Below are 13,845 nucleotides of genomic sequence, written 5' to 3'. Positions count from 1 at the left end.
TTTTGACGCAGGCCTAAGAGAGAGAAAGAAAGGACAACGACTCTTAGTAAGTAGGTCGCGTCGTCGTTCGGGGGGAGGGAGAAACGACTGCGAAGGTCCAAAGGCTCTCAGAGATGTGATGCACCGCATGTAGCCGCCATGCATAACAACAACACCAACAAACTACCCCAACCAAAAAGGATGATGACCTACTTACTACTACTTAATGTTTCAAGTATAACCTACTGTCTAAACAAGGGGGGGGGGGGGTCTTGAAAAATAATAGTGAGAGCTCAAACCCACACACTAGAAAGTGGAAACAATCCCCGTATTGTAAACTACATAATGTTTCAAGTATAACTACAGAACGGACGATCGAGTAAATTTGGTGACCATCCTAATTCAAAGCATAACCACTGTCATGTTAACACTTTGAACCGCACCAAAGAATAACCTAACCACTGCAATTAGCTAAAATATGGATTAACAATATACAACTTATTTACAAAAATTTCTGAGACTACACTCAACTTAACTGTCTGCTAAAACCAAAACAAATCATGCAACCTCATTCCGAAGGATCAAAACAAAAACACCCTAAAAGCTGCCCCCCTTTTTAAATAAAAAAAATAAACAGGGAAGGGAGGAGAGAATAAACTAGTGAGAACACATTTCTTTTCTGTTGAAGTTGAATATATAACCTGACCAGCCATATTCACAACACAGTGTTGATATGTAGTGCTTTCAGTAATGCCGTCGCCATTTGCTTTACCAAGACTTGGCCTCCAGACCGCTGACCATCTCTCCGTTCTTCAATAAGACTCTGGAGCTTTTGGGGCAAATCGTTCTCCACTATGAGTTGCTTTGGTTTAGGGTGGTGTTCGTACACAGCCTGAAATAATAAAAGGCAGCCCAATGTGTTTACTGTGGTAATAACTAACAAACTAGGATGCACATATATTTGGAGCCAAATGTTTTTACTGTGGTAATAACAAACTAAGGTGAACATCTATCTCTTTGGAGCCCCATGACTTGGATACGCGTGAGCCACAAAAATACTAAAGGAAGACCAATGTGGTTGCTGTGGTGATAACAACAAACCAAGGCGAATATCTATTTGGAGCCTCAATGACATTATTTGTAGTAAACCACTGTTTTCTCATTAAAGCTGACAAAGATTACCTTTATTAGTTTCAGCAGGTTAAGACGGGCAATAGCATCTTGATGATCAAGTCTTGCCACTAGCAATGTTGTTAGACCATTGATGGCCATGGCCGTGTTAATTCTGGATGATTTCCTGCATTTTCATTTGTCGAGTCAGAAATCAGGAAACTAACATAACAACTCAGGAATATCAGATCAAAGAGCAAGAATAAAATGTGTGTTCCATTTCTTACGTAATTATCTTCAAGAAAGGCTCCAAAATGTGCACAAAATATTGTTCAGGACAGTTCTGAAAGAACTTCACTAATTTCTGTATTGCTTCCTTCTTCAGTAATGCTTGTTCTACTTTTCTTTGGTCGTTATCATGTGCCAGGCAGACTGCAATTGAATCCAATGCTATCCCAGCCCAAGCTTCATCCTCCAGTAGGTTCAAGTACACATCCAATCCTCCATGAGCCCTCAGCTGCTCCCTTGAGTTTCGAGATGCATGGGCCATATCACACAGTAGAGGCAATGCATATTGTTTGAGTGGTGAATCTGACATGATAAAATTCATCAAGTGTGGGATTATTCCATTTTCAGCAGCCTGTTCCTGTCTCCTCTTGTTTATCTTGCAAAGGTTGAAGAGCGCATTAAGGACCTTCAAATCATCAGAAAATTTAATTAGTCACATGTCACTTGCCAATGTAGCAACAGAGAACATCAGATGAATGCAAATTCACTGAAACCTAAAGATATGACCACTGGATTGTGCATTTCTACATAAAAGACTGAGAAAATATACATAATATATGGTTCAAAAACTTGAATTCCCTATTTTGACTTCAAAAAACTTAGCCTCGAGAACAATTAATACACAATGTACAGATATTTCTCGGGTTATGCACATCGCATGACAATACATCACACTAATCTATATTTTCGTAGTTGGCAATAAGAGGTGTTTGGGATCCGTTTGGTAAAAAGGTATTAATTGAAATATTCTTTTTCTTGAAAAATCTATTAACATGAATATAAATAAAAGGTGTTTCATGTTTGGATTATACAATCATCCTGTTTTTATAATCCAGACCATCTAATTCTCCCTGGTGAGAGATTCAGAAAATGTAACCCAAGAATTAGGTTCAAACTTCAAATCATGTAATTAAAAATATAAATTAAGTACTCAAGTATATGAAGATCTGAGGCTACACTTGACTACAAGTGTCGTATAAGTTACCTATACTTGCATAAATCCCAAAACAAAATGAGACCAAACTAACATTGTTTATAACATGACTAAATATACAACCAAGAAGTCAACCTGGTTTGCATCAGTTCTAAATGTAAAATAATTCACCATTGTAACAAATATGCTACATATTAATCAGGAAAATCAGTTGTACATGTATGCAACTTCTCATAACTTCAGGGCAATATACACAATTAGTTTACTCACTTCAGTATGTATTTGAGAGATAAGAGGCCCTTCATGGAGTTGGAGGTTTGGAATCAGATACTTGATTGCATCAGCACGTTGAAAACTTTCTAAACAATTTGGGTCCATGGATAAATGGTGGATACACTTTAAAATCTGCAGTTCAAAATATAGAAACATTTTCAGAAATTTAGACTAGTAACTTAAATAAGATAAGATGCTATTTGCCATCAGGGGAAGTCAGACTGACCTTTAGAAGAATAGGAGGCTCCATCTTATTGAACATCTGGAAAAGGCGAGCGAGCAAGCTTTGGCTACACATGTAAGACTTCACCAAAGTGTTGGCTTGGGAAAATTCTAAGAGAAGATCTGCAACTTTCTCAAGATATTCCCTTGCCACATCAGCATTCAATGAAGACGCCATTTGTGACAGCAATCCGGATGATGTAGTGCTACCAGGTCTAGCATTTAATACGCCAGATCCAGATAAAACACCAGCTGCTGCCTGTGATGCTAATCCAGATGTTGAAGCTCCTTCATTAGAGCTTGATGACCCCAGTGTGGGGAAAGCCTTCTTGCTTGTTTTATTTGAAAGTTTCATATTAATATCCATGTTCCCATCGTCTCGTCCATGCCTAGAGACCTCTGCAAAGAAAGAAAGAAAACAAAATGAAAAAAAATATTAAAAAAAAAAAGAAGACCAGAAGATATATAAATCAAGGAATAGTGGGGCCATGTAGGAAGCACCTACTTGAGTTTCAAATTTTAAGTACCTACGAACTGAGCAAATTACTCTGCAACCAAACATTATTTATAGAAATAGTTCCATTAATAGAAACACAAAATTTGTGAAAGAAGTTCCATGGATTGCAAAAGAGAGCATTAATTCCCAAATGGAGCCCTAAATCCCAGGCTACCAACCTTATCTGACAGAACCCAGTAATAGAGAACCTATAAATATTCTGTAACCATAAATATGCGACCACAGGGATAATTAGCCTAAGATGAAGAGGTTATGAAGTAACTTTCAAGCAGTTCACCTAATTCATATAATTTACAGGATCTTGGAACTACATTTTTTTAAACACAAAACTCGGATTAAACATTTCACAAATCATGACAGAAAGTTCAAGACGCTTTTCACTGGTCCTCATCTTTGTTAAATGGTATCATCGAGGAACTGCCTTTATAGGAACATACCACATGAATTGGAAGGCAGACTAAGCCACATTTCAGTTGTACCTTGAATTTGAGAGAAAATAGCAGAGATTATCAAGATGTTATAGTGAGCCATCAATTGTAACTAACTCTGACTCAGAAGCATTATGCCTAAACAGGACAGATGCCATGGAGTGTCATATCGCTCAATATGGTACAAAACAAGCAGTACATTTGTAGGCATTGGGCATTAAAGGCACCTTGGTGCCAAAATGCCGAGGCGATAGGCTTTGCTTGGGCGCTCCCGAATATTAAAATTTTTTAAAGAAATATCATGATCAATAAATATGAACACTAAAATAAAGATGACTCATCAAAATGCATTCAAGATCATCAAATGACAGTTAGTAATTATCTTATGATCATTCAAGATCATCAAGCATATCCGCACCATACCTGGAAGTTTTTTTTTTTTTATAAAAACCCCTATATTATCAAAGTTGGAAGGAAGTTAACAATAATCCATAAAAAATAAAGTTAGTTGATCAAGCATATCTACACTTTTAAATTATATATAAGCTGCAAGAGTAAACAAACAACTCTTACTCTAGATAGGAAAGATCACTGTATCCGTAATTCATAATTTATTAACTAAAAACTGATCATTAATAATGTTCATGAAGGAACCCAACAAATACCTGCAAATTCTGCCATCAGAAAGTCAAGTTCACCATTTGTCCTCTTCTCAGTTGAAGAATGCAACAGTGGCAATATGCTTTCATGTATTTCCAATCCAGAAAGATGACGTACATAATCCAGCTGTCCCAAGACAAGTCGTGAAGGTGGTTCCTTTTCCAGCAAGCTCAGGAGTGGCCGAATTTGTTCATGTTGAGATACTAATTGATTTGCACCACTGGAGTGACCATTTAATGCAAATTCCATATGTTTTGGAGGCTTATCAGTGGAACTTCTAACAACAGAATTTGTACCTCGCTGTTGCCTAGATAAGTCAACATCCATATGTGAAGGTTCATGATCCCACAAATTATAATGTTCATTCTCCTTTGATGCTTCCAATTGAGCATATCTTGGGAGAGTCCTTTCTCCATCACCAAAAAATTGCTTGTCCAACTGGGTTGCATCTGTCCGTTGAGAAAAAGAAGCTGCATTTTGCATTTGCTCTTGCACTCCAGATGAAAAAGGATGGTCATGCCTAACCTTAGAAGCATCAATTTGACACAAGTGGGAAATTGGTGATTCAAACTGCAAACAAGCAGGACGATTAAGATGGTCTAATGGACCAGATCTCGGTCTTGAAGCAGAACCATTCTGTGGAATGGATACATTTCCATCTATAGATGCTAGCCGAGTTGCCTCATTCAAACTGTAGAGCGTGTTGACAAGCCTAATAAGTATGCCATTCTTTGCAGCAATGCAACAGAAGTCATTCCTTGGGGTTGAGTGTTTAAGCTTAAAAACCTGCCACATGCCATCTATGGCAAGATGAACCATTTCCCTGGCAATGGAGGAAAACTTATACAAAAAATAATAGAAAATCATTCACGAAATGGATCAACTAACAAGATGGTAAACCAACCTGTACTTTGCATAGTCAGCTTCAAGAAAGCCCACCAGAACAGGTATTCCACGGCAAGCGATGAACATTTGCAATGTCATAGTGCTAAATGATAATGCAACATGAGTTGAAAATAACAAAAGCTAATCTATAAACGTGAAAAATTAGAGATGGAAGTAAGCCTGAACCTGGACTGGCAAAGCTGTTGAAGAAAAAAAGCTGCCTGCATGCGAACTTCCCTAGGATGATCAGGAACTGCAAAGTTCATTACAACTGGAATCTGCATCCCCAGTTTGAAATCGACTTCATAACTGCGACTCTAACTTATCCACTATAAAAATCTTATAAGAGAAGTTATCTTACTAGGCCAACAAGACAAGCATTCTCTTGAAAACCAATGTTGTCTTTGATTATATGATTGATAACTTGAAGTACAGAGCATATAACCTGTAGAAACCTCACAAAATCAGTTATTAAAATGTAAAAGAATATTAGGTTATCCTTATGAAGCTTCACACAATTGTATCATTTAGTAACCAAAAGTTAATGCAGTACAAAATTCTAATTGTGTAAATGAGTGAGCAAATTTACACAGTTTTTAGGAACTTCAAGAAGATCCATGAGTGGTAGAAAACCATGCTGAGACAAATAAACATGTTTCTGCTCAGGACGCTGAGTGAAAAACACCATAAGCTTCTGGCATGCTGACAACAATACATCTTCAGATGCTTCGGGCTTTAGCAAACCAACTATCTTGCTAAATTCAACAGACTACATAGGAAAAAAGAAACAAAATAATCACCAAGTACAAAGAAGGCATATGTCCTAAAATCCAGTTTAGAAAATATGTATGTAATTTGCAACAAGCTAAAGTACAAAATTTACTCTTATCATACATGTCTTTGCCCATAGTAAATCAAGCAATCAAGAACACATTTTTGCTACATTCTGGAAGCAATATCAAATTGACATATTCTTGTTAACAGATAGTGAGGCATAGTAAAGCTTCAGAGTGCATAAAACTATGAAAAACTGAATTGTTGTTCCAATAACCACAGATTGACTAGCAAAATAAACCAGATTGTTGTTCAAAACCAAGGGCAGAAAAACCAGGCAGCATAGTACGGCATGGCCAGTATTTACCCATCCATCCAGCTGTCGGTTCGCTAAACAGGCCCAAGCAGGGTGATTCAAACCCGGTACAAGGGGTACTGCCTCGTACATTTATACCAGTGATTGCAAAAGGCGCTCGGGCACTCGCCTAGGCGCTCGGGCGAGGCGAGGCGAGGCCCGAGCGCCTCGCTAATGTCCCAGGCGGCGCTCTTCAATCAGGCGCCGCCTGGGCGCTCGCCCGAGCCCAAGCGCTGGGCGCTTCGGGCGAGCGCCTGGGTAAACCGAACCAGAATTTTAGGTTTGGTTCGGTTGTTAGTTGGTTCAATCGAACCAACTAAACCGATATAACCCCAACCCTAACCAAACACTAACCTGCTGCCGATCCCGATCTCGTCGCTCGCTGCCGCTGCTCGCGCCTCCCGCGAGCCCTCTCGCTGCTCGCGCCTCCTGCGAGCCCTCCTGCTGCTCGCGCCTCCCGCGAGCCCTCTCGCTGCTCGCGTCTCCTGCGAGCCCTCCCGTGAGCCTTCCCGCTGCTCGCGCCTCCCTCGAGCCCTCCCGCTGCTCGCGCCTCCCGCGAGCCCTCCCGCGAGCCTTCCCGCTGCTCGCGCCTTCCGCTCCCTTTCCCTTTCCGGCTGCTGCTGCCGCCGCTCGACGCTGCTGCTGCCGCCGCTCGCTGCTGCCACTGCTCGCCGCTGCTGCTGCCGTCGCTCGCCGTCGCTGCTGCCACCGCTCGCCGCTGCTTCCTCGTTTCTCCGTCAGCAGGTTTATACTGTTAATGTGATTATATTTATTAATTATATTATATATTTTTATATTTTTATTTAAAATTTTAAATAATTATATTTATTAATTATATTTTATATTTTTATATTTTAGCGCCTCGCTTCGCTCGGGCGAGCGCCTAGCGCCTCGGGCGTTTTTGGACCTTGGCGCCTTTTGGCGCCTAGCGCTTTTTAAATCACTGATTTATACCAGCTGAAAAGGTGGAATTTTGACTGATACCGACCTGGGGGTTCACACTAATGGGGTACGGCTCTGTCACGAACGGTCATCGTGCACCTGCAACAACTTCGTTCAACGAACCGTTCGTCACTTTTGCATGCTTGTACAAAGACATGATAGCATGTTTGGCCCTGGTTTTGTGTGTTTTTGCTTGGAAAATGTAAGCAACGACAGTTCGTAGCGCTGTAGTACGATCGCTCATCGCGCTGGGCCGAACTTTCCAAAAATGGCTCCGTTTTCGCGTGCCACAACTTGTTTTCTGCACGCCGCTGCTGCACATGAAATGACAGCCATCTCAACACCCTGGAACCCCCCGGGTGGCACAGGGCTGGATAAGGCTTCGGTATATCGTCGGGCGTTAAACAATCTTCACAAGTTCGCACGTTAACTTGACGGGAACTTACCTTCGCGCCCGGCACCCGGTGAGTAGTTGTTTGTGGACTTGCAACTGTTAGTTCTACCTTCTAAAGTCTTTGTTTTCTCCTTCCTCTCTTTTCTCTCTTGCACTCAAGGTACTCGCTGAATTGCTTGTAAAGTTTCCCTCTTCGCGAGACGTCGGGACTTGTCCATTGCTCGTTTTCAATCTAATCAACTTTTTGTTTTACAAGTCCTTGGGGACCTGTACGAGGTTGCAACTAGGCTGAACCTTTGTGGACGCATATGTCGCAAGGACGCCTCATGACTTGGGCAATCCCGTCTAAGTCTGAGGAGTTGGCGCTAGGGTGCTTCACGACTTAGGCAACTTCAGATAAGTTCGTGACTTTGCCGCAAGGGTGCCTCACGACTTAGGCAATTCCAGCTATGTCCGTGACAGCTCGGTACACCTCTAGTACCAATGAAATTGTTAAATCTTGGCTATTACCGAGTTATACCGGTCAGTAACCAGTAACATCCAGATTTTGACCAGATATTGTAGCCAATGGTCAGATTAGCTCCAATTTGACCATTGGCAGTTGTTCGGGGCTTATTTAAGCCCTATTTGGTGCCTTCTCATCTCCTCTCTCTCTCTCTCACTCTAGCTCACTCATTCTCATTATCACACTCATTCTCACTCCATCTCTTGATTTTTGATTTAAAAGTGCTTAAGCTCCTCAATCAGTGATTAGGGAGAGCTAATTTGGATAAAAGAGGGATTCAATGTCAAGATTCTATCAAACATCTCTTCAAGTTACGGTTTTTAACTAATTTCCATGTTATTTTCATCATTTCATGTAATTAGCTTAAGGATTATATATATTTTTGACTGATTAGGAGTTTGATGATTAATTAAGTCCTAATTAGTAATTAAGAATAAAGATCACATTCTTTCATATGTAGATTTCTTGCATCATTTAGGAGCTCATTCTACTTGTTTAACAGCTAATAAAGGTTTATTCTTGCATGATTGGAAAGAACAATCATAATAAGTAATTGATTATCATTTCATTGGCACTTGATTATCATAACTAGGATTTTTTTCATCCTCTAGAGATAAGAAGGGTGTTCTGAGAACAACTTGATGCCAGAAAAGCACTTAAACTACAGGAGAAGGCCAGCTGAAAGGAATCTAATATCCATGCTCTAGAGGAACCAATATACATAGAGTATGAGGGTCATAGCTGATGTTGACATGGACATTTCAACCGGAATATGGGCTTCATTGGAGCATCAGTATATGTACAAGAAGGTGATGAGATATCGACCGGGTCACTCACATTATGAGCATGACAATGCAAACGGCAGCATAAATGAACCAAGTCAGTTTACTTGATCTTCAGAGTCACAGCAATAACCATTACCAGGCCATAGAGAATGGGTAGGATTGCCCCTCAGTTCGACAATGTAGGTAGTATGAGGCAATCTGGATTATGAGGTTTCATCAGAAGAATTAGCACCACCCAACGTGCTCAAGTTCAATCTTGCTGCTTACCCATGGTCATCAGCAAAACAAATACAGATCAACAATGTATTTAAAGGAAAAGATGGACACTAGGAAAGTCATTATCAAGTGGTTCAACGTGCACAGGATCACAGTCCATACAAACCAAGGTCTGTGCTACCAAAGAATGATATCATCAATTCAGAAGATGAATCCCAACATACAATATCCTAAACCAAATGAGGTACATGGCACCTATCTACATGGTAAAGCAAAGATCCAAAAAAAAGACTCATAAGCAGTTCAATAGCACCAAGATGTTTGTCCTACATAGAAATTTGATATAAAGGAGCAATTATTATCTACAACATGGTAAAGAACTGAACAATAAGATGCCAGGAACACTATAAAGATTGAAATGGTACCAAACAATAAATAAAAAGAGCACCAGAATACAAGAGGTGTAAAGCTATATCATGGAAGTTGATTAGGAGTTACGACAAATAAATTGATAATCTAAATACTTGTAGACACTCATACCCAACTAATCATGCCTCTTATTGGTAAAGGCATACCAAATTATCACATTCAGCTGCAAGATGAACTTGTACAATCACTAGGTTACTATCAAAAATGACCAACAATGCTTATTTTTGGAGTATTTGTATCAAATGAGCTCTAGAAAAAAAAAAAGGATTGCACCTTGTTATCTTTAAAACACAACAGAATACTAATAAATTTTCTCTTGACATGAATACACAAACTATACTATCAACTATTGCACATGTGCCATCTAAATTTGGTTAAATAAGATCCATAAATTCCATGTACTTGCAAATCATTTTCAGCTTAATGAGGATTCAATTAATGAATTTGCTCAAAGAAGAACCAATGCAAAAGATTGTATAGTAACATTAAGAAATTTACATGATCAAATCATAAGGTGATAGTATCTGAAATAGTATCTGTAAAGCATCGAAAGTACATCCGATCCATCTACATTCTTTAAATTTTAATTCTAGAAAAAAAATAACCACCTGAATCGGGAAAAGGTTATCACTCGGCAGGTTTTCATCAAAGACCTGGTAAATTATAAAGCAACAACAATTAGCAAGCAAATACTTCTCAAAATTCAAGCACTATGTATAGAATATAAAGATTAGTAAGACTTGAAGACAATAGTTCACATATACTCTCCAAACTTACCGAACCATCAATATCAATTACATCATTGTGCAAACCCGTGACCATTTCCAAGAGCTTTCCACCATTGTTCTGCATTGCTCCCATTTGTTTCTGAGCCATCCTAGCTTTGAGTTCTTTTGCCAAGTCAGTTTGCTGACCAGCAGCAGATGATGAAGCTTCAAGACCTTGATCTCTCTGTTTATCTAGTGGCTGAAATAAATCATCCAAGGAAGCATCTTTTGCTGTGTCACTAAACCTACTGAGCTCATTAACTCCAAAAGAAATTGACTGCTTCGAAACCTTTAGAATAGATTGTCAGATGAGAGACAAAATTAACAAGAAAAATAGTTGAGTCCATAAATTAGTTAACCAATATTGTAAAAGATCACAGTGCCTAAAAATAGTTTATGTGGCAAGCATAGGAAAGACATAGGAAAGAACAATATTAGTAAAACCAAAAAAACCAATGAGTAACAAAAATATATTGTATTGTATCTGCAACTTGAGCTTTATAATATAACCTTCTAGCCTGATGAGCGAAAAATTCTAGATCAAAACTGAGAACATAGAGGATGCCAACACAGAAATTACATGAACAAAGTCTCAAAAGAATGGGAAAATGACTTCAAATCTGTGTGCAATTGTTGACTAGAAGCCATCTTATGCTCAGAAAAAGTTAATGGTGACAAAAAAGAAAACTTCATCACCAGAGAAACTAGTATCTCACCTTTTGAAAATTGTTTCTGTCAACTCTCGATCCAAAGGAGAACATACCACTTTCATCAGGACTTACACCTCCATCACCTTCTGGCACTACTGGACTATTTAAAACTTCTTTAACAGGAGACTTCAAAGAGAGTTTTTCATAGATAACTAAGGTAGGATCTTTAGCAGAAAGCAGATCTTCTGCTTTACTTTCTACACCATTTAAGCAGGTATTCTGAAGAGGACTGGGTTTTTTATCCTCATCGGAACATTTTATTTGAATATAATCAGTTGCCAACTGCTCTTTGTTAGATTCTTCCTGAAGCATGAATAAACACGACATCATTTTCAGTACAGTTATGAATTACTTCTTAAACGCATATCTGCAAACTGAGAAAACCTCAAGCTTTGGCTTATCACTGGGCAACAAAGAGCATAGTTGTTGAAGATCAGATACACCACTCTTTATCTTCTCTGCATATGGGCTATCACTGCCATTATGATTATCCATATTTAAATTGGTAATACCCACTGTAACATCCTCCTCAATGTTCCTGAAATTTGTACAAGTCATTGGACCAAATCTGCAGTAATAATAAGAAATAATAGCACAGCTCCATTACACATTGTAGTACTAAAGATTACATCCAATAAGCAGAAATCCAGAAAAAAAGAACTCAAACATGTAATAAAAATTTTGCAAACGATGAATCAAATGATGTATTTATTTGGTAATACCCACTGTAACATCCTACACACTGTACCAATCAATAATGTATTGGTATACACATATACTAATGGTGTTAAGCAATACCAACATACTAATCAACTTTTACATTTATTTTCATTGGTTTACCATGTGGAACATCATTTTGCCCATAAAATGAGCAGTATGTACTAGTTCATGCATGAACTGTTACGTGGATTACCCCCAGTGGTCTGGTCCGACTTATTAATAAAACTATTTATTAAATGGTTTAGCGCTCGACTTTGTGAGCCTTTTTTGCCCATGAGCCACCCGCCTGCTGTCGCTCACCATGCGCCACCAATTCCGGATATGTTTCCTCCTCTTCCTCCTCCTCCTCATCTTCCTCTATTGCTTCCTCTTCTTCCTCTACCGCATCTTTTTCTTCCTTCCTCCTTTCTCCTCTTCCTCCACTGCCTCCTTTCTCTTTCTCTCTCTTCCTCCTCCATCCTCCTCTTTCTCCATTGCCTCCTCTTCTTTCTTCCTCCTTCGCCCTTCCTCCTCTTCCTCCACCACCATCTGTTCCCTCCTTTTCCTCTTCATCTTCCTCTTCTTCCTCTACATACCAATGTACCCAGGGACTGATTCAGGTGGTCTGTACAAGACATCAGTCCTTGGTTTACCATACCGTGGAATACTATACACCAATGTGACAAGGTTCATAAAGACACCAATAATGATATTTGGACCTTGTACACTCTTTAGTACATACACAATAAAAAAATTTTAAAGCCAGAAAAATGAGGAAATCTCAGTTTCAGTTTCAGCAAAATTCTTGGAGTTTCTGATTCAGCAATTCAGTAGTTCCAGCAGATTCAAAATAACAACTTGCAGTATCAACAAAATAAGAAAAATGAATCATAAAAAAAATATAATTTAGCACTTTTTATTAGAAACATAAATAGATTTGCAGTAAGTAAAATATAGAAAAAAACGAACAGCTTTGAGAAAAATATAGAAAAAAATAAATACATTTAGTACAATATATAAGCCATTTAATGATTTTATCAAAAAGTAATAAAACATAAATACCACAGAAAGTAAATAGCTTTGCAGTATTCAAACAATCAGTTATTTTTCCTATAAGAACTGTACAAATTAATAATAAACAAGCACAAACTTGTCTTCCAGCTGACATTACATAGATGAGGTTTGCTAGTATTGTTTTATATGCAAAATTGATATTGCCCATGATTGATTACTTTGTACAAAACTATTTATGAACCAAAAGTTTGCCCTCGCCTCAGTTTTTTTTATTAAGCTTTTACCCCTTATTTGCCCTTACCTCATTTTTTGCCCTCCCTTCATTGTAGTCTCATGAGTGGGTTCTGCAGGCCTATAATTTTGATTTCAACTGTTCGACATTGGGGACCACGACCTGCAATATGCTCCAATATAATGAGATTTTTTTACTACAAGTCACCAGTAATGACATTTATTTTTCTATTACTTAATATTTAATTCTTAATCCTTGCTTCAATACTTGTAAAAGTTCTCTTCATATGTGAGTTCCAATACAGCTTAAGAACATATTTCAATTCATTATTGAGCAAAAAATAAAAGAAAATTTTTAATTGTCTTAAACAGAATCTAATATGATCAGAATCAGTCGCCCATACAGTCCAATACATGCCCAAACCAACAAACGGAATTGATGTGTACCAACGCCAATTTGTTTGAGGGTCGGTACTGGTACTAGATCAAGATTTTACTACTTTTAATTGAACAAAAAAGAAAGTCAAAAGATGTTGTAAAGAATAAGCAACTAATGATGTATTGCAAATAGAATTCTTCATTCACATTTAGAGTAATATGCCACAGAAATAAATAGCTTACCTTATTGATCCACTTGCTTGACGCAGAGAGGAATGTAAAGCACGCCTTGAGTTTTGGATCCATGGGTGCAATAACAATGTTTTTGCATCTGGTCTGTGCATTGCATC

The 13,845-nt window shown here is 38.5% G+C and overlaps 1 protein-coding gene across 4 annotated transcripts in view; it reads right to left on the bottom strand.

Annotated features, from left to right (window-relative positions):
* Nucleotides 1-609: 609 nt before the first annotated feature.
* Nucleotides 610-13,845, bottom strand: part of LOC135641518 (MAP3K epsilon protein kinase 1-like) — a 46,568-nt gene continuing 33,332 nt past the window's right edge. For 2 of the 4 annotated variants that reach the window (XM_065156901.1, XM_065156904.1), the window contains 15 exons: nucleotides 13,739-13,845; nucleotides 11,558-11,741; nucleotides 11,180-11,476; nucleotides 10,474-10,752; nucleotides 10,305-10,349; nucleotides 5,886-6,065; nucleotides 5,658-5,741; nucleotides 5,483-5,574; nucleotides 5,316-5,399; nucleotides 4,417-5,234; nucleotides 2,811-3,205; nucleotides 2,582-2,716; nucleotides 1,377-1,783; nucleotides 1,162-1,276; nucleotides 610-871 (listed from right to left, as the gene is read on the bottom strand). In XM_065156901.1, coding sequence (XP_065012973.1) covers nucleotides 695-871; nucleotides 1,162-1,276; nucleotides 1,377-1,783; nucleotides 2,582-2,716; nucleotides 2,811-3,205; nucleotides 4,417-5,234; nucleotides 5,316-5,399; nucleotides 5,483-5,574; nucleotides 5,658-5,741; nucleotides 5,886-6,065; nucleotides 10,305-10,349; nucleotides 10,474-10,752; nucleotides 11,180-11,476; nucleotides 11,558-11,741; nucleotides 13,739-13,845 — 3,399 coding nt within the window. In that variant the 3' untranslated portion in view covers nucleotides 610-694. The remainder of the gene's footprint in view (nucleotides 872-1,161; nucleotides 1,277-1,376; nucleotides 1,784-2,581; nucleotides 2,717-2,810; nucleotides 3,206-4,416; nucleotides 5,235-5,315; nucleotides 5,400-5,482; nucleotides 5,575-5,657; nucleotides 5,742-5,885; nucleotides 6,066-10,304; nucleotides 10,350-10,473; nucleotides 10,753-11,179; nucleotides 11,477-11,557; nucleotides 11,742-13,738) is intronic. The other 2 variants (XM_065156902.1, XM_065156903.1) reach the window with 2 other exon arrangements.

The sequence above is a fragment of the Musa acuminata genome, chromosome BXJ3-6 (assembly GCF_036884655.1).
Source record: "Musa acuminata AAA Group cultivar baxijiao chromosome BXJ3-6, Cavendish_Baxijiao_AAA, whole genome shotgun sequence".
NCBI lineage: Eukaryota > Viridiplantae > Streptophyta > Magnoliopsida > Zingiberales > Musaceae > Musa > Musa acuminata.
This window is presented reverse-complemented; position numbering and strand designations above follow the sequence as displayed.